The sequence below is a fragment of the Ovis canadensis genome, chromosome 4 (genome assembly GCF_042477335.2).
Source record: "Ovis canadensis isolate MfBH-ARS-UI-01 breed Bighorn chromosome 4, ARS-UI_OviCan_v2, whole genome shotgun sequence".
NCBI lineage: Eukaryota > Metazoa > Chordata > Mammalia > Artiodactyla > Bovidae > Ovis > Ovis canadensis.
This window is the reverse complement of record NC_091248.1, coordinates 114,191,242-114,215,582: the sequence shown is the minus strand read 5'-3', so window position 1 is coordinate 114,215,582 and position 24,341 is coordinate 114,191,242. Positions and strand designations below refer to the sequence as shown.

The following is a 24,341-nucleotide window of genomic DNA, read 5'->3' as shown; positions in this document are numbered from 1 at the left end:
ATAGCTAGTATCTAATAAAAGGCTGACTGTAGAAACTTTGAAATGATCAGATCAATTTAAGAGTTTCCATTTCCTTAAATAAGTATAAACGCCTAAAGGTTACAAGTGTTCATTTTGCATGAACAGCAATAACATGAGGAAAATACCATTCTTCATGTATTTCTGATTTCCAAGGTAAAAAGCAGGAAAACCAAGAGCTCACCTGGCGTTGAGGGGGTCGCTGATGAGCCACCCCAAGATAAGAACCCAGGATAGTAGAAGTCTGAAGAGGCTCGGACGGACACCAGTATTCTAGCGCAAGTTCCAAATTGAAAGGATTCTTTTTATATAGCTCACCGATCTGCAAAGTGTAAACAAAAACTGTGTGAAAATGTCTGTAACTCAAAAACTACTTTTAAATAAAAAGTTGCATTTTATTGAATTCACCTGCATGTTTAAGATATTAGGCCTGAAACTTTCCAAAGGTAGGGAAAAAACTGAAATTTTCCAAAGTTAGGGGAAAAGTAATGGAGAAAGGGAGATGATGATCCAAAATAAAACTTACCAAGAGCATTAAGTGTTCCAGATCCCTTCTAAGTGAAATGGGGGGATCGTTCCCCATCTGCATACTCATGTGAATCATTCGAGCATCTTCATCGGCCCGATTCCTCAACTGCTTCACCTATGAAATTTATTACGGGCAGTTCATAGTAAATGTATTATATGGGTTAACAATAATGAAACAGAAAATCAGGCAACTAAGTTATTACATAAAAGAAAAATATTGTTTAAATATCAACTCCATTTTAGTTGTGGAAATGAATATACCAGGAATTTTATTACAATATTACTATCTATGATTTCTAAGATCTTAAAACTCAATGCAATTTCCACTATAGATAATTTAACTACAGTGTTTCTCAATTACTGACATTTTGGGCAGGACACTTCTTCACTAGGTTGAATGATTCTGAACATTACAGGATATTTAGCATTCCTAGTACTACTTAGTAACTACCAATACCAATACTACAGTCAATATTAGTCTAGACTAATAATTAGGAAAAAGTTAAAGCCTTAACCTTTTCTAAAGCTTCATTTCCACAAATATAAAATGAAAAAATTTCTTTCTACTCCAAATTTCTAGCATGTTAGTCTATCATGTCCTTCAAGGCTGATGAGGTCTGAAGTTATCTGTTAAATTCTCTTGGACTATTCTAGTCTAAGTGAGCTATCCTTAGCCTAAAAAAGGCACAGCAATTTACTGTCTTCACCTTCGTTTACTTCCTATTACTATATATATTTTTCTGTGTGTATCTTATTTCTCCAACTAGACAATATATACATTCTTTGCTGGCAGGGAATGAGTCTCCTACTTATTTGTCTTCTTCACAATTCCTAGCATAGTTACGTGGAACACAGGAGAAACTCAATGAACACTTGATTCATTATAGCATGAGTAAGCACTGAACTAGAGAAGGCACTGACACCCCACTCCAGTACTCTTTCCTGGAAAATCCCATGGATGGAGGAGCCTGGTAGGCTGCAGTCCAACGACTGAGCGACTTCACTTTCACTTTTCACTTTCATGCACTGGAGAAGGAAATGGCAACCCACTCCAGTGTTCTTGCCTGGAGAATCCCAGGGACGGGGGAGCCTGGTGGGCTGCCGTCTATGGGGTCGCACAGAGTTGGACACGACTGAAGCGACTTAGCAGCAGCAGCAAGCACTTAACTCTTTGTTTGCTACCATTCCAGGTATTTTTTCCACTTGTGTTTTTTAAGATGTATCGCACCAGAACTCCACATCAGCATTACAAGTGTAGACACTTCAGGTGTTTTCTCATGCATGCATGCACACACACATACAGAGCAGTTTTATAGGACTTTACTAACCTCAGATATGCAGATGACACCACCCTTACGGCAGAAAGTAAAGAGGAACTATAGAGCCTCTTGATGGAAGTGAAAGAGGAGAGTGAAAAAGTTGGCTTAAAGCTCAACATTCAGAAAACTAAGATCATGGCATCTGGTCCCATCACTTCATGGCAAATAGATGGGGAAACAGTGGAAACAGTGAGATTTTATTTTTTTAGGCTCCAAAATCACTGCAGATGGTGATTGCAGCCATGAAATTAAAAGACGCTTACTCCTTGGAAGGAAAGTTATGACCAACCTAGATAGCATATTCAAAAGCAGAGACAGTACTTTGCCAACAAAGGTCCGTCTAGTCAAGGCTATGGTTTTTCCAGTGATCATGTATGGATGTGAGAGTTGGACTGTGAAGAAAGCTGAGCGCCGAAGAAGTGATGCTTTTGAACTGTGGTGTTGGAGAAGACTCTTGAGAGTCCCTTGGACTGCAAGGAGATCCAACCAGTCCATTCTAAAGATCAGTCCTGGGTATTCATTGGAAGGACTGATGATAAAGCTGAAACTCCAATACTTTGGCCACCTCATGCAAAGAGTTGACTCACTGGAAAAGACCCTGATGATGGGGAGGGATTGGGGGCAGGAGGAGAAGGGGACTACAGAGGAGATGGCTGGATGGCATCACCGACTCTATGGACATGAGTTTGAGTAAACTCCGGGGGTTGGTGATGGACAGGGAGGCCTGGCGTGCTGCGATTCATGGGGTCGCAAAGAGTCGGACACAACCTAGAGACTGACCTGGAACTGGACTCTCTCTTTTACTTACTGCCACAACTTCCTTGGCACAAAATGGCACAAAGAAATATACTATGAAGGAACTGTCTGAAATGGCTCTAAGAATCCCTTTCTGGAACAAAGCTATAGCTCCAGCACTTTATTTAAATGTAACCTCACACTAGAGGTGGGCAGGGCCCCTGGGCCCTATTATTTAAAAAAAAAAAATTAAAGAAAAAGAAAAACTAACCTTTGCATTAGTTTCTTAAACCCATTATCTCTATCTATGTGGAGGTCCAGTTACACACTATAATTGTTTAAACAATTATCTATAAAACTGGAGATTCTCCACTATGCATGTTTCAAATCATGTATAAAAAGCATTAAATAAGGCAACCTTAACACTGATTCCTCAGGATAGCATGGAGTTGATAATTTTCTCCCCATAGAAGCATTTTCACTTGCTTACTACTTTCTCATTATAAACCACTCTCAATGTCAAATATTACTTTCTTTTAGTTTGTTCTCAGTTAATGAGTCTTATATTATCTTCTACCACTCTTACTCACCCTACATTATTACACTTACCTTCATTGGCATAAGTGCCAAGAAATCTGTAATGAGATTGTGGATTCTACGAATGTAAAATTCTTCCTGATAAAAGTTTTCTGACACCACTACAGATTCAGTGAGGAACAGGAAAACGTTGTCAGCAATTGCGAGCTCTGCCATTGCTTCATCTGCTTCTGTGAATTCAGCCAGAGCTAGAAATGTATTTAGAAAAATAGCACATGGAGAAAAAGTTACTAGATTATAATACCTCATAATACTCTATTGATAATTCAAAATTCAGATCTCTTCTCAACCTTTCGTTTGTGTATATTTTGAGTTACACACGAAACAAGACAGTGTGTAACTGTAATTGATTAATAAACCCCAAAAAACTACCAAAAATGTGCATTAGAAAAACCATCTGCTCTTCACAGTAACATTAAGAGTGATTAAAAAAAAAAATAAACATTTAACAGATGTATGATGTAACACAAATGTAGTCAGAAAGCTATTATCAAAATGTTAACAAGTTTAAATGATGCCAAGGCTTTAATCTCAATGAAATGAACTGGATCATTCAGCAAAAGCCTTCAGTCGACAAGTGAAAATCAAAAACATGGCCACTTAAGCAACTCTATTAATCTGGTAAACAAGTAGCAAACTCTGAAAACCTAAATAAATCTTAACCTAAAGACAAAGTGGTCTATTTGTAATATTTTTAAGCTTTGTACTTGGAAAACTTTACACAGATAAGTGAAAAAAGAGAAAACAAGTATAACGAACCTCCACATCCCCAACACCTAGCTACAATATTACCCCTTTACAATTAACTTTACTCATTTAGATCTCCATGCATTCTTCCTCTGCACTTAATTAAGACTGAAGCAAATACCAGACAATTTAACACTACACTTCTAAGTATACAACTCAAAATGGCACTTAAAAAAAAAAGGAAAAAAAATTAACCAGATATGTAATGCCATTAGTATTTTGCCACATAATTCAATACCAAAACTCCAGTCAGTGGTCAAATTCACAACTGTCCCATAAATGTTATAAAAGATTTTAGTTTTGTCTTTCTGCTTCTTCTCTTTAGGGCAATTTGTTTGTTAGAATCTGTATCCAAATAAGGTCTACACACTGCAATTAACAGATATATCTGTAGGCTCCTCTTACATCTTTTTCATTTTTCTCTTGCCCTTTATTCTGATGAAAAAAACTAAGTCTTATACTGTAGCATTTTCCACCATGTGGTTTTTAGCATTGCATCCCAGTGGTATAGTTACTATATTCCTTTTCCTCTGGTTACAAACTGATAAGTTTGATCTTAAGCAGCTTAATTAATTACATTCCATTTTTTCAGTAAAAGTATATCAAGGGTGATGCTGCACCTTTCATCAGAAACTACATTGCTGTTCACTTCTTTCAAACTTTAAAACTGCTGGTAATTTTGTGATAATCTGGCTTTGGAAAATAACTGTTAAATAGCTTATTCTGTTTCACTGTCATAGAGACCACATATAATCTGTTACTTAAGGTACATTTTCAATGCCTTGGAATAGATACAAACCAGGATATTCTCAACCACAGGAAATGATATTGGTTGTTTTTTTCTTTTTTTGTTTATGGACTGTTTGGCATTTTGAAATAAAGCCTGTATATCTACCCATATTATACAAATTCCTTGAGAACAAAACAGTTTCCTAATTATTTATTACTACTAATAATAATTACTGAAATGGTTAATTAAATATATAATAACAATAATAATTAGTTCCAAGTCTTCACTTGAATTCAGAAATACTAGAATTAAGAACTACTTTTTAAAGACTACTTAGGTAATAAAGTACACTAATATCATAATGTAAAATGAGTTTTAATGTTTCAAAACAGTATACAAAAATTTTATAGTTTAATAAAACTCAAAATATACTTATAAAATAATGTAATAAACACATTTGATAAAATTTACAGATGTCTATAATAAAAAGTAGAAACCAATTCTTCAAAATTCAGATCTTGGTAAAACTTGTCTGGATTATTTCAAGAAATCACCATTTCTGCAATATAAGATAAGTTATTCATTTTTTCTAGTAATTTTTAAAATATAAATTAACAGAAAAAAATTTGTATTTAAAATGTTCATTCAAAAAAAAAAATGTTCATTCAGTCAGTTCAGTTGCTCAGTCGTGTCTAACTCTTTGCGACCCCATGAATCGCAGCATGCCAGGCCTCCCTGTCCATCACCAACTCCTGGAGTTCACTCAGACTCACGTCCATCGAGTTGGTGATGCCATCCAGCCATCTCATCCTCTGTCGTCCCCTTCTTCTCCTGCCCCCAATCCCTCCCAGCATCAGAGTCTTTTCCAATGAGTCAACTCTTCGCATGAGGTGGCCACATTAGAATGTCCCTAATTTCAAAGATTATGAAAGGATATGAGCATGCAAAACCAAAGAGATTAAGTAGCCAAAGGTCTAGGGCTTGAAACCAGGTCCACATTCCTAGACTATTCTTATCTACTATTCAGTAATGAAGTACAGCATATTCTATGTGCCTCTCAAGATTAGGGCAATGGTACAGTAATTTACAGTATATGAATTTAATTAACTATCACAAAGCTATTTAAAGGTACATAGGGTCATTTTATGCCCCAAAAGTACTGAAATAAGACTCATAAATGAAGAGGCAAAGTTAAAAAACAGAATTTGTACATGAATGTAAACATCTAATTAGCCTTTTATCAGCTTTAATATAAAAAACACTCAGCCAAAGAAAAATCTGTAACACAGAAAAAGCTTTCCACAGCCCACCTGGGAACAGCATGAAACTAGTGAGCAAAATGTTCTGCAGTCACACAATTGATAAGATACCGGAATCTGCTGACACTCTACAACTAGAAAACTGACATGCATGCTCAGTCACTCACTCGTTTCCCACTTTTGCGACTCCAGGGACTATAGCCCTCCCACCAGCCTCCTCTGTCCCTGGGATTCTCCAGGCAAGAGTACAGGAGTGGGTTGCCATTGCCTCCTCCAGAGGATCTTCCCAACCCATGGATCGAACCCATGTCTCCTGTGTCTCCTGCACTGACAAGCAGATTCTTTACCACTGTGCCACCTGGGAAGCCCATGGACTGTAAATTTTAATAAAACCTTTCCAAATTTACCATAAAAACCTACAGAAGGGACAATTTCAGGGGCTTCAAATGACAACAAAAGCTTATTTGTCATCCTGTTACAGTAAACCACTAGTGTGATGATAAACCACGTGTATGATGAACATACACAGCAGAAGAGGATATGCTACAGTAGAAAATTGTTAGAAGTCAGAATTCCACATCCATCACTGACTGAACCAAATACCTCCTAATACATTGCATTTTAAAATCATGTTAGTTTTTAATCTGACACAATGTGAGAAAAATGTTTGTGAACAAACCCAAGAAGAAAAAGTTAAAATACATATATGTATGTTACACTGTCATTTTCAAATTTCAAACTTTTAAGGAAAAAATAAGCTAAAAGAGAATTATCACTAGCTACAAGAAAGGGGAAAAAAATTTTGAATAGTTTCTTTTGAGAGACAAGAAAAAAAGGAAAAGATTCATTCACCACAACTCTAAGTATCTCCCTAGGCTCATGTTTAGACATGTCAAATGTCACACCTTTTCTGAAATAGTAAATGCAGATACGTCGTTTCTCATAAGAAAATGACCTACAAGTGGTTTACCTGTCACATCAGGCAGCTGGGATATCCCCCTCAAGGCCAGGGCCCAGGCAAGTCTCACTGTGGCTTGCAGCCCTGGCAGCTTCCAAGGCTGTGAGTCTTGAAGGCGAGAGTGAATCGTTGCAATGTATTGTCTCTCTGTCAACAGTGGAAGTTGATGAATCATATCTGAAAACAAAAATAGACACTATACCAAAAAATAGAGAAAATTTCCACTTTTGATGTATAGGAATGATATCTAAGAATAAGAAAGTCAGAGAATCCCTATAAAAAAAGACTAATTAAACATTAATCTTTGAAATAAGTACACTATTGCAAAAACTGTACACAAACTAAAAATGAAAGAAATGACAATAATCCTAAATTTTAGTTTCATTACTTTCAGTGGTTTTTTTTGTTTGTTTAAGTGTTCTACTAACAAATTTGAAAAAAGTTAAACAGCCACTCATTTTTTTCTGTGCACAAATTCCAAAATATAAACCAAGGTTAAAGATTAAAGAACAATACTTTTATGAGATATATAATAGCCTGAATTTAAAATATTAAAAAGAAAACCCTAATCAAAACAAAGCATGCCAATTGCAAACATGCATCTAGTCTGATTATAACATAAATGAAACAACCAAATAATTAAGGTATTTTCAATTGTACTAAGGGACTTCAAAAAAGCACAAGGTCCCAAATCTAAAATAGGGGGAAACATCACCGATCACCTACGAATTTTATTTTACTTCATTGTTTTCTTATATTTTGTTTTGATGTCATTCTGTGAATAACTAGTTCAGTGGTTCCAACCTTAAACCAGGAAGAACACTTCCTTTAATTTTCTGTATTTTTAAAGTTTATGTCTACTATTATACATGAATTAGTAATTCTCTACTCCCATTAACAAAAGATTTCAACAAGTAATTAAGATGAGATAATCAAAATAAGTACCCTAAATGAATATCAAGCCTATGAAACTTCCCAGGCATTCATTCTATTTAGCATTTCAAAGTTCCAGCTTACAAACTTCCATTAACACAGCCAACATCTAGACTTAATTCTGTGCTTCATTGCATTCAATACAGGAAATCTGACCAACGCTGCATTAACTGGCAGCGTTCCTATGAGTAGCACGGGTCAATGGACATGAGTCTGAGCAAGCTCCAGGAGATGGTGAAGGACAGGGAAGCCTGGTGTGCTGCAGTCCGTGGGGTCGCAAGAGTCGGGCGCGACTGAGCGACTTAATGAAGCACAGGTGCTGCTTGTGATGTGACATGATGTATCAGCCGACAATTGACTGGAGGTACGGGATAGCTGTGTTACATAAGCCTTTCCTAATGGCTAGGGATGACCTCCAAAGACGAATGGGAACTGTCTGTGCTCTTCACATATCTAACGAAAGCAGACTGGGATGATACAATAAAGAGCGGACAGGGGATAACTGTTGGAATAATTACAAATATTTGTGACATTAAATGGGCTTCCCAGGTGGCGCTAGTGGTAAAGAATCTGCCTGCCAAGGCAGAAGACATAAGAGAAGCAGGTTCAATCCCTGGGTTGGGAAGATCCCCTGGAGGGCGTGGCAACCCACTCCAGTATTCTTGCCTAGAGAGTCCCATGGATGGAGGAGCCTGGCAGTCAAAAGGGTCACAAAGAGACGTGACTGAAGCGACTTACCATGCATGCATGACATTAAATAGCAATAATCTTCCTTTGTCAGAATCATTCTTAAGATCCTCAGCTCTGAGCAATAACTGTTTATAAGGTTGTTTAAGTTGTTTAGTCGCTAAGTCATATCTGACTCTTGTGACCCCATGGACTGCAGCCTGCCAAGCTCCTCTCTCCATGGGATTTCCCAGGCAAGAATACTAGAGTGGGTTGCCATTTCCTTCTCCAGGGGATCTTCTCAACCCAGGGATCAAACGTGTATATCCTGCATTGCCAAATGGATTCTTCACTGCTGAGCCACCAGAGAAGCCTGTTTACAAGGTTAACAAGAGAAATTCTACCTACTTCACAGAAAACAACATCAAAGATGATATGTTACTAAAAATTATAGTCATCCTCCCGTAGAATGAAAGGTTTAAAACGTGAATAAATAACAAGCACGTTATGCATGCATAATTCACAAACACACACTGCAAATCCTTTAGCCACTCTTCTATTTCAAAATCCCAAACGATGAAAGAAACATCAAACGGGGTTGAAATTACTTTCACAATGTGATCTTATATCTAAATATTCAAATATGGATGAATTACACACAAAGGAATAAACTATACAATATATATTTTAGACTGTCACCTTTCTTAAATGTCATCTCCACAATTAAATCTGATTTTTTAAAATAAATGTATTAATGGATAAAAAGTTCACTACCATCACGTTCCTCTGTGCTTTCTTCTATAAAGCTGCTATCAAAGCAGTACAAAAGCGCCATAAGAAGACCCAGGTTCACTGCATCCAACGAGCCATTGGCCTCAACCGTCACTCTTTCCAAATGTCCAATAAGGAGGAGAGTGTCATCTTTGCCTAAAGGTGACTGGCAAGCCCAGGCGAAAAGGCTTTCTGCCAGAGACTGCCTGCACTCCTTGATAAGATCAGAAACCTAGAAATCAAGGTGAAGGTGAATGATTATCATTATAAATGAATTACTATGAAGCCTAATCTTATTCCAAAGTGTCAACCATCTATTATAAAGGTGAACTAAATAAATGTATCTGAGTCCATAAGTGACCCTAAAATCTCAACTCTGCAAGTCTGAACAAATCCTAACTCCAGTTTCCTCTACAGGATAACCAATTTCTTAAAGGCCTCACTCTAGAAACAGTGCTAGCATGGCACATAGTGACTAGAAAGAGGTTGAAACAAGTGCAAGTCAATTTCATGAACTGACCACACTTCAATATGTTATTAATTTTCCTACGCATGTATTAGAAGAATGTTCTGGTTGACACGACTTTTCTGCCTTCAAGATTTGACACAGACAACTATGAACTGACGCATCGAACACTTACCTCTTTCCGATGTTTTTCACTACCCAAACCTCTCTCACGCTGCAGTTTCTCAAACTCATTGTTAACATCAATCTGTGACACCAAAGTAAGAACTTTGTAAGTCAATCCTTGCTCCATCAGCTCATCAGTAAACCGTGTGGTCATAGAAACCAGCTCCGGACTGTGATAAAAAATCAAGTTACAATGAATGATAGCATTTAAACTTCCTCATCACATGGATATAGCAAATACTCTTTTGACAATAATGTTGGATAACTGGAAACAACCAGGATTAGTTATAACCTAGCTCTTTTCATTCTTTTCAGATCACTGTATTTCAGTAAATGTTTAACCATAAATAACTGAGTAATATTTCATTTGTAAATGAAATAAAGCAGGTTTAAACTGTTGCATTATTCCTGGCACAACAAGGAAGGGTTTATTACTCAACTTATGTTATACACTTTACTTCAATTATACATACCAAAGAGAAAGTTTTGTTTCTAAAATTATAATTCTTCAAGCAATTTCTAATTAAGCCCTGAAATCCTAGAATGCAAACAGACCTGAGTTCAAGGGTCCATGTCTTTCCTCGTCGGGACTGTACCAAGGCTTTCAGGGAATTTGCAATGCACCGCTTTCCATCCCAGTATAAAAGAACAGCTACTAATCCTCTGGTGAGGCCAGGAAAATGTGGCTGTTGGTGCTCTCCTGGAAAAGGAAGTTGAGAAATAATTTAGGAAGCAAACATGTATGTGTTTAGGCTGTGACAAAAATCATGATATCAATGCTCAGTTCAAAGAAATTATGAAATCTCAGGGTCATGTATGGATGTGAGAGTTGGACTGTGAAGAAGGCTGAGCGCCGAAGAATTGATGCTTTTGAACTGCGGTGTTGGAGAAGACTCTTGAGAGTCCCTTGGACTGTAAGGAGATCCAACCAGTCCATTCTGAAGGAGATTAGCCCTGGGATTTCTTTGGAGGGAATGATGCTGAAGCTGAAACTCCAATACTCTGGCCAGCTCATGCGAAGAGTTGACTCACTGGAAAAGACTCTGATGCTGGGAGGGATTGGGGGCAGGAGGAGAAGGGGACGACAGAGGATGAGATGGCTGGATGGCAGCACCGACTCGATGGACGTGAGTCTGAGTGAACTCCGGGAGTTGGTGATGGACAGGGAGGCCTGGCATGCTACGATTCATGGGGTCGTAAAGAGTCGGACACGACTGAGCTGAACTGAACTGGAGGGGCCCTACCTCAGGGTTTAAGGGCCTCTACTTCAAACACCTATCCATTGTTTTATTCTCTTTCAGATAAAATCTTTCAAATATTAAGATTCTTCCCCTAGTAAATTAAGTAACCTTTTCTTATGTTTCAACTTTTACTCACTCTTTTGCACTACTCCCCTCTGCATAAATTCTGCTTTGTCTTTTCTGAACAACCTTGCCCACAGCTTCATTTCCTATGGTTTTCTTCTGCCCTTGGCCCAGTCACTCCTACACTCTCCTCCCTTCTCTTCCCCAAATTCATCTCACTGCCTCACAGTTCTTACAGGCGACTTCTTCTGTCTGGATGTCCTTTGTCTTCCGAGTGAGCACCTACTCCACCTGACAGATGCCTAATTACTTTCAACGACCACTGCAAGCCTCGTGATTTCTGTGGACTTCTCTACAACAACCTGAGGTCAATTTAAACATCTCCCTGCTGGGCCATCCCCAAACTTTGCATTAATGCACTTAATGGGTCACAATTACTGGTTTCTATGTCTTTCTCAGTTATTAGACTATCAGAGACTGAACTGAACTGAATAACTTCACTTATAATAACTTATAAGCTAGTTGAGGTTTTATTCATCTTTATATCTCTGGAATCTTAACACAGTGCCTGACCCATAATATGCACAGGAAAAATATTTGGTAAATGAAGTTTTGAATTAAACTCACAACTGGAGCATGCCCAGTTAACATCTCCATCACAGAATGGGAAAATGACCTTAGTCATTCTCAATATCTTACTTCTTTTAATGCAACCTTAGGTCAAAAGCCAGATATTATTCTGGCAGCTGCATGGTTATCTTCAGACATATTAGACTGTCTTTCAATTAAAATGTCCACCTGGCTTCTTCACATGGCTCCCCAGCTATGATTGAAATGAACTACTTATTTTACAGAAATTTCAATCTTTTCTCTATATAGCAGCAGGACAAATAATTTCAGTTTTTCCAGATTCTATAACTCTTATGCTTAAAGCCCCTGCCAACAACTTCCCACTGCAATTGGAATAAAATCCAAACAATTTTCACGGCCTGCAAGACTATGATCTGACTCCTTTGATGTCCTTGCCCTCTTTCACTCTCGCCCCAATTCATGATGTTCTGGCCACTGGTCTTTTCGTCCTTTGGCAGGCCTCTGCTCTCACCTCATGCTCTGCAATCCCTGGAACACCCTTCCTCAACAACTCTGGTATCTCGTCATCATATCGGTTCCGGATCGAATGCTCCAGTCTCAGAGAGGCCTTCCCTTAGTATACTCCTTACAGTTCCCTCTACCAGCCCCCATCTCTATCCCGCTGCCTTGTTTTACTTCCTTCCTAGAACTCAGTATTATTGAAATTATCTTATTCTTTACCTAGGAACTTCCCTTGTGGTTCAGATGGTATAGAGTCTGCCTTTAGTGAGGTAGACCTGGGTTCAATCCCTGGGTCGGGAAGATCCCCTGGGGAAGGAAATGACAACCCACTCCAGTATTATGCCTGAAGAATTCCATGGATGGAGGAGCCTGGCAAGCTACAGTCCACGGGGTCACAAAGAGTCAGACTCGACTGAGCAACTTCACTCAGTCATGAATATTCTTTACCTATTTATTGTCTGAATCACCCCCTCAAAGAGAAACGCCAAAAAAAGCAGTGACCTTACCTTCTTACTCGTTGTATGACAAGAAATGCTCTGTGCTATAAAAATGTCTGAGATGCAGTCAGCTATTCTTTGCAAGTCAATGACAGAGAAAAAGTCTATCTTAAAACAGTTAAATTTCCTTAAACAACTCTGACCACTAAACTAAAGCCTTCCCATTAGTCAAAGATAAACAAAAGGCAATACTGTGATATGAAATAAACTGCATCTTTAGAAACTATTGTGGAATCTAAATGGTGTAATATTTGAAATCACAAGTGAATAATTTTATACGTATGTACTGCCTTACCATAGGTTAAGTGTCAACTCACCAGCCAAAAGAAGTTCAACAGCTGCCAGTTCTCCAATATCAAAAAGGTCACTGAGGATAAACGCCTCTTTAATGAGCTGTTCGGGAAGAAGTCGGGTTCCCTGTTGACCCTGAATGGCAACTCCCTCTGTGCTGGCTTTCTGAACCTTCTCATGTTGTTGAACGTTTTTTGGCTACAAGAGTAAAAATAAATAAATAGGATCATTTCATGAAAATGGCACATGGAAACAAGGTGTAAAACTGTTACCTAGAGAAGTTCATTCACAAAGCAGTCTGGTAAGACAAACAGTATTTCTTATCATATGATCTACAGTCAGAACTTTATGAGGTAACATTTTACATCCCTTTCAACTTTTTACACTCTGACTACCTTCTCAATAACTATTTCTGCTCAACTCGGAAAGGTTGAGAAATCACACAAAACAGCATCCAACTTTTCAAGTGTCTAAGGAACTTTCCAATCATATCTTTAAGAAGTATAAAAGCAATGAATCTTCAAGTGGAAGACAGCAAATGGAAACGAATTGCTGAATTAAATAGGAGGATTAATGATAGTTTGTTAGTATGTTATTTTAAAATGTAGTCTTATTTGCAAAAACATTCACCTGCAAATATTTAACACATAACATAGTATAGAATTACTTGATGGGCCATAAAATCTTAGGTATTTCTACACTGAAAAAGGCCATATAGTCATTTAATCCACCTTCTCTATTTGCAGAAGGGAAAAACTCATGCCCAGAGAAGTCAGGTGGCTTGCCTATGGTCACACAACTCTTCAGTGGGAGAGCCAAGACTGGAACTCAGTTCAACTGGCTCCCAGGCCAGGGCTCTTTCTGGTAAGACAAACCCATAAATAGCTCTTAGATGGCCTTGCTAGTGTATAAAGAAAACTGTCAAACAGCAGGGAAAGGAGTTTCCAAATATGAACCCCCCACTGCTGAAGTAATCTACTCCTCATTGAAAAGTATGTCAAGATGCAGTGATTAACGATATGTAAGAATTAACTCATTCAGTTAACACAACTTACACAACGTTATAAAGAATTAAAATGTTGAAGTGTACCTGGAAATAAATAAAATAATCAACCTTACTAAGCTTAGATGGATTAACTGCAAGTTAGAAATTCCAAAAAGGCTTCTATTTCCGGAATATGTAGACCTTCCAAAATCGTATTCAAATACTATCAAGATACCTGCTAGCTAGAATTAAAAGCTATATTAACTTTCATGGAGAACAGAAAGAATAATTGCTCCTAGGAAATTTCCATCTTTAGAAAAAACTTGAATCAACAGACTAGAACAAGTAACATACTGCATTTAAATGCATTAAGAATTTACTTGCTCCTTCAATCTTGAAAGGAAAAAGCAAATTCAAGAAGCAAAAAAAGAAAATCTCCTACAGGGTTTTTGAACAATGAGATGAAGTCAGGTTTGTGCTTCTTCAAAATCATGTCAAGGAGATGGACCGCTTCAGGTTGTCTTCTCCAAAGAGCATTCCCCACAGTCTGCCAAATGTCTTTGTAAGGGCCCCACAGACTAGCGGCTTAAAGGAAAAATAAATAAAATCAGCATCAAGTAGAACATACATTTGGAAAAGAAGGCAAAGTTATTGTCTACACATTTTAGTCACACTCACAGAAACTTAAATATAAGGAATTATATATACAACCCAAACATTAATATAAAAGAGTATTAGAATTCACAAGCAATAACACAAACATCATTTTACCCACCTTAATATAAAGTAAATCCTGATTTTAAACTGAAACATTAGTGGAACCTGGTTTTGTCACTTCATTAGTTATGTGACATGCAGTGAGAAACTAACCTCTCTGAATTTCAGTTTCCTTATATACAAAATAGGGACATCACCTGCTTCTTACGGTTGAATCGACTAAGAATAAACTAAGTAAAACACACAACACAGTGTCTGGCATATCACAATCACTCAATAAACGTAACTGCCTTTCCTTCCCTCTCTATCATCCAGAGGAAAAGCAGGAATGGGAGGAGGAGGAAGCAGAGTCTGTAAAACTTAGAAGCTGAAAAAAAGTATTTTACTTTGGCTGGGACACTAGCTGTTAAAAAACAGCACAGAAATACAGAATTCTTCTGTAAACTCATTTAATACAGGATCACATTTTTCTTTGTAAAGATACTAAGAATAAGAAGTAATACTTACAGAGCTCTTGCTATGTGCTACTAAGTATGGTTTGAAAAAAATGACACAGAAGCCCAAAGTTTCTGTTTGCAAACAATCAGACATAGTACCCCTATATGTTAATAAAGACTCTGAAAGGGAAACTAACCAAAACCAATCACTCACTCAACTGATGCACTAACTAGCTCAAATCGTGAAGAGTGGGCTGCAAACATGTTTAACTGATATCTAAGAAAACACAAATCCCACTAAAGTCACCAGTCAGAAAGACATGCAAGATAACTGTAACCTAACTAAGTGCATTACAATCTTATGAACAGTGTTGTCAGAAGGCAGCAAAGTACTGTGCAAATTTTTTTAAAGGGATGTGCAAGAAAGTAAAAGTCACAAAGTCATGTCCAACTCTGTGACCCTATGGACTATACAGTCCATGGAATTCTCCAGGCCAGAATACTGGAGTGAGTAGCATTCCCTTCTCTAGGGGATCTTCCCAACCCAGGGATTGAACCCAGGTCTTCTGCATTGCAGGTGGATTCTTTACCAGCTAAGCCACAAGGGAAGCCCGATGTGCAAGACAAGGACAGACTAAACCAGTGAAGCTAGAGCATTCATTCATTGTACTGAGGACCTTCCATGTGCCAGGGACTATACAGCAAGCAGAACAGACAGGATCCCTGGGCTTATGGAACTTATACATTGATGAGAAAGACAGGCATTAAATGAGAATTCAAAACACAACTAACAGTCTAATGAAAGGTATGATGAAGAAGCAAAGTCCTATGAGAAGATACAAAAGGAAGCATCTAACTTGATGCGATGGGCAGGGAGGAAGTTGTGTGTCAGGTCTTTGCTATGGGGATGTGAGCGAATGGGGATCACTTGTCTCAACCTTACACAGAGAACAATCACCCAACTCCCAGCTTCGCTTTTCCCATCTTGACTCTAAACTTGCCAATCTTCAGATGGAAAACACAGCATGTCATATAAACTTTCCAGAATAAAATGAGGACCCATGCAGATGTACTTCCCACTAAAGATCAATTAATTGACATACTGGTTTACATATCTGTCTGAGGGTGAGTAGAGAAAATAAATTACTGGCATCTACTCGACTCTGGATACTACTAACAAATATCACAGCTCCAGGCCTGCTAAGATGAGGACCCGACCCTGGATCCTGGTGACTGCCTATGAGGGGCCAGCTGGATGGTGGCTACCTGACTTCCCTAGAGATCATTTCCTTGGCTCTTTCCAGCTGCTGAGGACAGAGCAGGTTTGAGCCTTGTCTTCCTGGCCAAGATGGAACTTTTCCCGTCAGTAAATGGGCAAGTTTCAAGTAGTAGATGACAAAATGCATGTATCCTCAGTCAGACTCTCACTCGTGTCTGATTCTTCGAGACCTGGTGGACTATATCCCTCTATCCATGGGATTCTCCAGGCAAGAATACTGGAGTGGTTGCCATTTCCTTCTCCAAGGGATCCTGCCAACTCAGGGATTGAACCTGCATCTCCTGCACTGGCAGGCAGATTCTTTACCACTGAGCCACATGGGAAGCCCCAGAAGACAAAATAAACCTGGACAATGGTGTGATGGACAGACTAACTAGAATATGAAGCGTCAGGACCCAAGGATGATCGGTAGGTAAGTTACTCATGAGGTAATGGAACCTTAAGCAGGACGAGGGCAGGAAAACAGAAAGGTGAGAGCTGTTGGTAGAGTCAGAACTGGCTCCTGACTGGCACAGGGTATGAAGGAAAGTTATCGAAACTGACTTGTAGGAACTTCCTAGTGGTTCAGTGGGTACGGCTCAGTGCTCCCAACGCAGGGGGCCCAGGTTCATTCCTTGGCCAGGGAACTGAGTCTCACATTTGGCAACTAAGACCCAAAGCAGCCAAATTAAAAGAAATAAATAATTTTAAAAAAAGAAAACTGACTTGTTGGCAAATGTGAAAGTTACCTTACCACAAGTATTTTTAAAATCTGACAAAAAGCTAACAAAAATAGACTGTCTGTAAAAATAATACTTAATAGAACCTCTGATGAACGAGTCTTCGCAGTATATACAGCTTAAATAAGTTCAGTGAATTCTAGAGAAAATTCTACTTCCCTCCTTTTATGGGAAGGCATCCAATAACAGATCAAAAATCCCACCTATTCACTCATTCATCATGGACTAGGTATGCATTAGCTCGCAGTGTAGTGGGAAAGCACATTTCCCACACAGTCACACTTCAGGGCAATCTCCAATATGGAGTAAGGGCTATGACAGTGAAGCACCCAGGGCAAAGACCCCACAACAGAGGAATGTGACCTTGCTGGGGAGATCAGGGAAGGCAAGGATGCACTGAGCAAGAGATGGTTATTAGGCTGAAATGCGAAGGATAAAACGGGGAGTGGAAGGTGGTAGACATAACACTCCAGGAAATAAGGACAACACATGGGTTCCCAAGGCAAGAGGAAATGCTGCATTCTCAAACTGCTGAAAATGCCAAGAGAGCCAGAGTACCAAGAGGGTTCGCAAGGGGGGCAACTGGCACACCATGCAGGGCTGACTAGCTCCTGCTAAGGATTTTGGTCTTACCCTTGAAGATCAGTGAGAAAAAGATCTCACATGTCTGCTGGACTTACTGAAACTGAAAAGCATGTAAAAGTTGACAGCCGTTCAGGAAGATGGGAACAGACTAGAGAGGCTTCCCTGGTGGCTCAGCAGGAAAGAATCTGCCTGCCAAGGCACAAGATGCAGGTTCAATCCCTGCATTGGGACGATCCCCTGGAGAAGGAAATGGCAACCCACTGCAGTATTCTTGCCTGGGAAACCCTGTGGACAGAGGAGCCTGGCGGGCTTCAGTCCATGGGGTCACAAAGAGTCTCATGCAACTTAGTGACTAAACAGCAACAAGAGACTAGAGTGGGTGGAGGAGGAAAAGGTATGGAAACAGTCAGTGAACACTGCTGAATGTTTGAAAGATCTGACTGTGAAGAGGAGCAAGAGGACAGTAACTGGGGTGCGGCATGAAATCAAGAAAGAGGGCACTTAGTGGAAAGAAAAGGAACAAGACACAGAGGCAAATCGACAAGAGGAGGGAGTAACAGGGATAAGGCTGTAAAGGGTAGGCTCTACCTTAGACAGGAAAACAGGGAAACTGACTCAAGGGTGTATACCTTTGTAGGTTTAAGGGTGAAAAAGGAGTTCATGCCTTTTGGCTTCTTTCTGTGTGACTAGGAGACTAAGGGATCAGTCGGAGGTTAAAGATTTGATGAGCGTGGAAAAGGTTTGAAATAGACAATGCTATGAACAGGACAGGGGTGACCAGACAGCCCTCCAAGGATTGTCGGTGTTAATGGCTGCTTACTCACAAGCCTATAGGTCTGCTCAGCCAGGCTGACATGGGTCACAATACTAGTAAACCACGCAGCTGAAACTCAAGCATAGGTCTTTGAACTCTACAATCTACTTTTTTCCCTTTCTACAATTCTAAGATGTTTAAGTTTTTTCTTGAACCACGATTAAAAAGCACATAGCATAGAATTTTCCATCTTAAATGTTTTTAAGTATGCAGTTCAGTAGCATTAAGGGCAATCATACTGTTGTATAACAGATCTCCAGAACTATTTCATCTTGCAAAACTGAAATTTTGTACCTGTTAAACAAGCCCCCATTTCCCCCTCCCCTCAGCCTCTGGCAACCAACATTTTTTGCTTCTGTGAGTGTGACTACTTTCAATCCCTCACATAAGTAGAATTATACAGTATTTGTCTTTGTTACTGGCTTACTTCATTTAGCAGAAAGTCTTCAAGGTTTATTCATGTTGTAGCATAGGACAGGATTTCCTTTTCAAAGCTGAATAACATTCCATTATAGATGTACAGACCACAGTATTTACCCATTAACTTGTCAATGGGCATTTGGGTTACTTTCCTGGACATCTTTTTTTTCTTTTTAATATTCTCCTAGGACTTCCCTGGTGGTTCAGTGGCTAATACTCCACACTCCCAATGCAGGGGGCCGGGTCTGATGTCTGGTCAGGAACTAGATCACGCATGTCACAACTAAAGATCTCGCATGCCACAACTAAGACCCAGTGTAGCCATATAAATAAGTACATATATATATATATAAAATTTCTCCTGACTCAGCTCTTAAAAATGTTTCCTTTCTACGTGGTCAATTAAACACTTCTGCCACAAGACATTATTATACAATGTATACTCTTTGCAGCTGTTGGCAACAGCATTTTCCTTCAATGATTTATGTTTAAGAATAGTAACTTACAATGAGTATATACTAAAGAAAAGTATGCTGCTAAGTCACTTCAGTCAAGTCACCAGTCGTGTTCGACTCTGTGCGACCCCATAGAGAGCAGCCCACCAGGCTCCCCTGTCCCTGGGATTCTCCAGGCAAGAACACTGGAGTGGGTTGCCATTTCCTTCTCCAATGCATGAAAGTGAAAAGTGAAAGTGAAGTCGCTCAGTCGTGTCCGACTCTTAGCAACCCCATGGACTGCAGCCTACCAGGCTCCTCCATTCATGGGATTTTCCAGGCAAGAGTACTGGAGTGGGTTGCCATTGCCTTCTCCAAAGAAAAGTATATAACCACACGTATAACATGCAAGACTTGTTTTAAGTTTATATCTGGGTGGGAGGACAGGACAGCAATATTAGGAAAGTAACTTCACTGCTAACATTCAGATACATGAAAATACTATGTAATGAAATGAATTAGGTTTTGCTTAAGTAGGGCTACCCTGGTGGCTCAGACAGTGGAAAACTGCTGTAATGCAGGAGACCTAGATTCAATCCCTGGGTCAGAAAGATTCCTTGGAGAAGGGAATGGCAACCCACTCCAGTATTCTTGCCTGGAGAATTCCATGGACAGAGAAGCCTGGTGGGCTGCAGTCCACAGGGGTTGCAGAGTCAGACATGACTGAGTGACTAACATTTTCACAAGTAGGTTCACGTAGAAATTTAAGTATCAAAGACTGGCTTCCAGTTGGGGGCAGGGGGGGGGGGGAAGACTGGCTTTAAATCATTAGCTGTATAACCTTCAAGTAGTTAAGCACTCTAAGACTCTTATTTCCAAATCTGTAAAATGATGTATTTAATACCAACCCCGGAGCTGTATAAAAGGGACTAAATGAAAGCACAACTCTAGGTCTAGTGCCTGGGAAAAGGAGGTGCTCAATAAACAGAATTCATTATTACAAAATAATTTATCATAGTGGTTCTGGAAGGGTTTGATTTACGAAAGTCAGATTTAGACAAGTTTTCAAAAATATCAGTCATGTGAAAAGAATAAGTGAAAAGTGAAAGTGGCTCAGCAGTGTCCGACTCTTTGCAACCCCACGGACTATATACAGTCCATGGAATTTTCCAGGCCAGAATACTGGAGTGGGTAGCTGTTCCCTTCTCCAGAGGATCTTCCCAACCCAGGGATCGAACCCACACCGCTTGCAGGCGGATTCTTTACCAGCGGAGCCACCAGGGAAGCCCATGAAAAGAATGTATAAGCAACAAGAAAAGACGGTACAGAGACGGAAAGAAAAGGCGCCCAGAAAAAGAGTCCTCTAGAGTGAAATGCCCTACAAGCATTTACCACACAGATGAGCTCTTAACTACCCATGAAGCTCAGCACGGCTTAATCAAGGTATTCTAAGCAGGAAATTCTTCATTTACCAGGCACGTTCCGGGCGCCACAGCACTTCTGGCATCCCTGGCCCGCCCGCTAGGCACCAGCAGTGCATCCCAGGAATTGTGACAAGCAGAATGCACCCACTCTTTCAAACGCCCAGGTGGAGACACGGGGGGTGGGGTGGCGGGAGGTACGCGCCCGACTGAGAATTGACAAGAGAACCCAAACCGAGTCCTTCAAACTTTCTTCTCTCTCTTCTAGATTCTGCCCGTCCCCGACGGTCTACTGCTCCAAGGGTTCAGGAACATCCAGGCACGGGCCACAAAAGCCAAGCCGGGAGTCACGGCCCTCTGGACCACCTTCCGGATTGCAGGCTTCATAACCAAGGGACCTCGCTTTCTGTAGAACTACCCATCCACCCACCCAACCTAGAGGGGCCCCAGAGACTATTCTGAGGTGGGAGTTTTCATTTTAAGCCTGCGCTCGTGGCTGAAAAATATCTCTGGTCTCCTGACCCCACTGAAAGAGACTTGCAAGTCCTGCAGGAATTCGGACCGCAGACACATACTGGGATAGGGAGTGGAAGGCACTAGACTAGGCCCTGGTTATGAGAACTGCCCGTCCTGTTCCAGTGGACCAAGCCTCCCTGTCTCGAGCCTTAAGACCCAATTCTAGGGCTAGAGCCGCAGTGCCGACACGCGCCATTCAAACTGGGGAGGGGCGGGACTCCAGCCCCGGAGCGAAGGACAAGCGGGCACTTATGCACAAGTGGGGTCCTGGACTCCGACAAAACTCACTACCTGGGTCTCTCCCTAAAGGACGGGTCAGCACCCTGCCCACAGCTTGCATTCTGCCCCGGCCGCACCTACCCGAATTTACCGCCAACAGCGTCGCCATCTTGGAGGCGCAATAACGGAGCCCTCCTGCCGCACGAAAGCCCCAGAAGAGAGCGAGGCTGCCCGGAGCGACGCCTGATCGGGAAGGTACCACGCTGTCCCTCTCGAACTGCACTCTCGACCGACCCAGGCGTACGGATACTCGAAAATCTGCTCTGAGTCACAGACGTCAATTTTCGCTGGGATTATTCCCATTCAAGTAAAGGCGAGGGCAACTGGTTCGGAGACGCAGGGTCCTCGAGTTGACGTCCATAGTGCAGTGCATTTTGGGACTTGTAGTTCAGTTTCTAATGAGTCCAGTAGGTTAGCTAGGGACTTCCCTGAGTCCCACGATTAAGACTCCGTGCTTCCACCGTAGGGAGCTCAGTTCGATCCCTAGTCGGGGAAAGAAGATCCTGCGTGCCACGAAACTCATCCAAAAGGAAAAATAAATAAAAGGAGAATGTTTCCAAAAAAAAGTTAACTGAACAGAAAAAGATTAGTTATTGAAATGACACCCACTTATGATATTATGAAAGCTGTAAATTCAAAAATTCTACTTTAAATCTTCCTTGCATCACTCCCTTACTTTGGGGAGTTGAGTGGGGTGTACGGTGACAAACCTCAAAAAGCAACTTGACCGGTTACAAACTAAATTTTCATTACATTTCATCTATATACCAAGCATATTGTGTGAATACAGTTGCATGCAATTAATCATAATTTTTTCTTATGAAAATTTCAGATGTGTACAAAATTAGAATAATGAATGCTCAGCTTCAATAACTGGTCAATTCCTGTACCTCACCCCCAACATGGGAGATTATATTGAAGCAATTTCCAAACATACTTCATAAACACCAAATATCTTCCTGCCTGCTGCTGCTGCTAAGTCGCTTCAGTCTTGTCCGACTCTGTGCGACCCCATAGATGGCAGCCCACCAGGCTCCCCCGTCCCTGGGATGTTCCAGGCAAGGACACTGGAGTGGGTTGCCATTTCCTTCTCCAATGCATGAAAGTGAAAAGTGAAAGTGAAGTCGCTCAGTCGTGACCGACGCACCTCCAAATAGCCGGACCTTCTTTTTCACTTGCTGAATTTTAGTTTGCTAATTTTCAAACTAAAATACAGTCTTTACCATTTGCTATCACATGCGGAGAAGGCAATGGCACCTACTCTAGTACTCTTGCCTGGAAAAACCCCACGGGCGGAGGAGTCTGGAAGGCTGCAGTCCATGGGGTCGCAAAGAGTCGGACACGACTGAGCGACTTCACTTTCACTTTTCACTTTCATGCATTGAAGAAGGAAATAGCAACTCACTCCAGTGTCCTTGCCTGGAGAATCCCAGGGATGGGGGAGCCTGGTGGGCTGCCGTCTATGGGGTTGCGCAGAGTCGAACACGACTGAAGCGACTTAGCAGTAGCAGCATCCAGATATTTATTAAGAATTTATCAAACAACAAGGCACTACTGTATAGCACAGGGAAATATATTCAATATCCTGTGATAAAACATACTAAAAAAGAATATGAAAAAGAAGGTAAGTATATATGTGGATAACTGAGTCACTTTGCATCTGCTTGCAATGCAGGAGACCTGGGTTCAATCCCTGGGTCGGGAAGATCCCCTGAAGAAGAAAATGGCACCCCACTCCAGTACTCTTGCCTGGAAAATCCCATGGACGGAGGAGCCTGGTAGGCTACACGGGGTCACATGAGTCCGACACGACTGAGTGATGACACCTTACTAGTAATTAATACAACATTGTAACTCAACTGCATTTCAATAAAAAATAAATTTAAAAAAGAATTTGCTTAAAATATGCCAGATATTTATTAGAAATATTTATTAAGAATGTTGTTGTTGTTACATTATCTCACTTAATCCCTGAAATAATCCTACTAGGGAAACATAATTATAGCTACTTATCTCAGAGATGTTTTATGTACCTTACAACCTCACTTTCTCGACTCCTCCAACATTTCACTGAGTTTGGGAGAAATTAGAATTTATATTCCCATTTCACTGTTGGAAAAAAAAAAACAAATAATTTAGACAAAATCAGAGAGTATGTTGTTGAGAATAGCAAACATTCATTCTTTAGAATGAATAATATGGAATGACACAGTGTACATTAGGTGGAACACAAAATTCAGTGGTAAATTTTTTGAAAGTCATTGTCAAATAGAGACAAATGCCAGATTGCAATAAAAGTGATTTTAAGGCGAGAAGGGGAAGAGCAAATGAAAAGGTGAAGGGATTTTTCCTGAAGTTTATCACGAAAGTGAGAAGAATTTTGAGCAGAAACTTGGCAGGAAGTAGCATTCAAAGATTTTCTTTCTCAGCACAACTATTATGAGCCTTCCCCTCGCACTCTTTAAGCCCACACATTTCCCTCTCGGTAGATCACTCACTTTCGATGAAGGAACTCTAACTCTTTAACTTCCTGCAACTCCCCCTCGCCCATCATCTCATGTACAAGCAGGCTCTCATAGGTTTCCTCAATCCATAGCAATTGGGGTATTGGCATTATAACTCTCCTAAAACTGTTCTCAGTATGGTCACCAGTGCTTAA

At 40.3% G+C, this 24,341-nt stretch overlaps 1 protein-coding gene across 1 annotated transcript in view; it reads right to left on the bottom strand.

Annotated features, from left to right (window-relative positions):
* NUP205 (nucleoporin 205) overlaps window positions 1-21,836 on the bottom strand; it is a 78,772-nt gene extending 56,936 nt beyond the window's left edge. Inside the window, exons 1-10 of the mRNA XM_069588438.1 lie at window positions 21,764-21,836; window positions 14,504-14,646; window positions 13,103-13,274; window positions 10,448-10,592; window positions 9,903-10,062; window positions 9,265-9,493; window positions 6,904-7,068; window positions 3,210-3,385; window positions 545-661; window positions 203-340 (exon numbers count right to left, since the gene is read on the bottom strand). Of these exons, the coding sequence (XP_069444539.1) occupies window positions 203-340; window positions 545-661; window positions 3,210-3,385; window positions 6,904-7,068; window positions 9,265-9,493; window positions 9,903-10,062; window positions 10,448-10,592; window positions 13,103-13,274; window positions 14,504-14,646; window positions 21,764-21,791 (1,473 nt within the window). The 5' untranslated portion in view covers window positions 21,792-21,836. The remainder of the gene's footprint in view (window positions 1-202; window positions 341-544; window positions 662-3,209; window positions 3,386-6,903; window positions 7,069-9,264; window positions 9,494-9,902; window positions 10,063-10,447; window positions 10,593-13,102; window positions 13,275-14,503; window positions 14,647-21,763) is intronic.
* Between the last annotated feature and the right edge of the window lie 2,505 nt (window positions 21,837-24,341).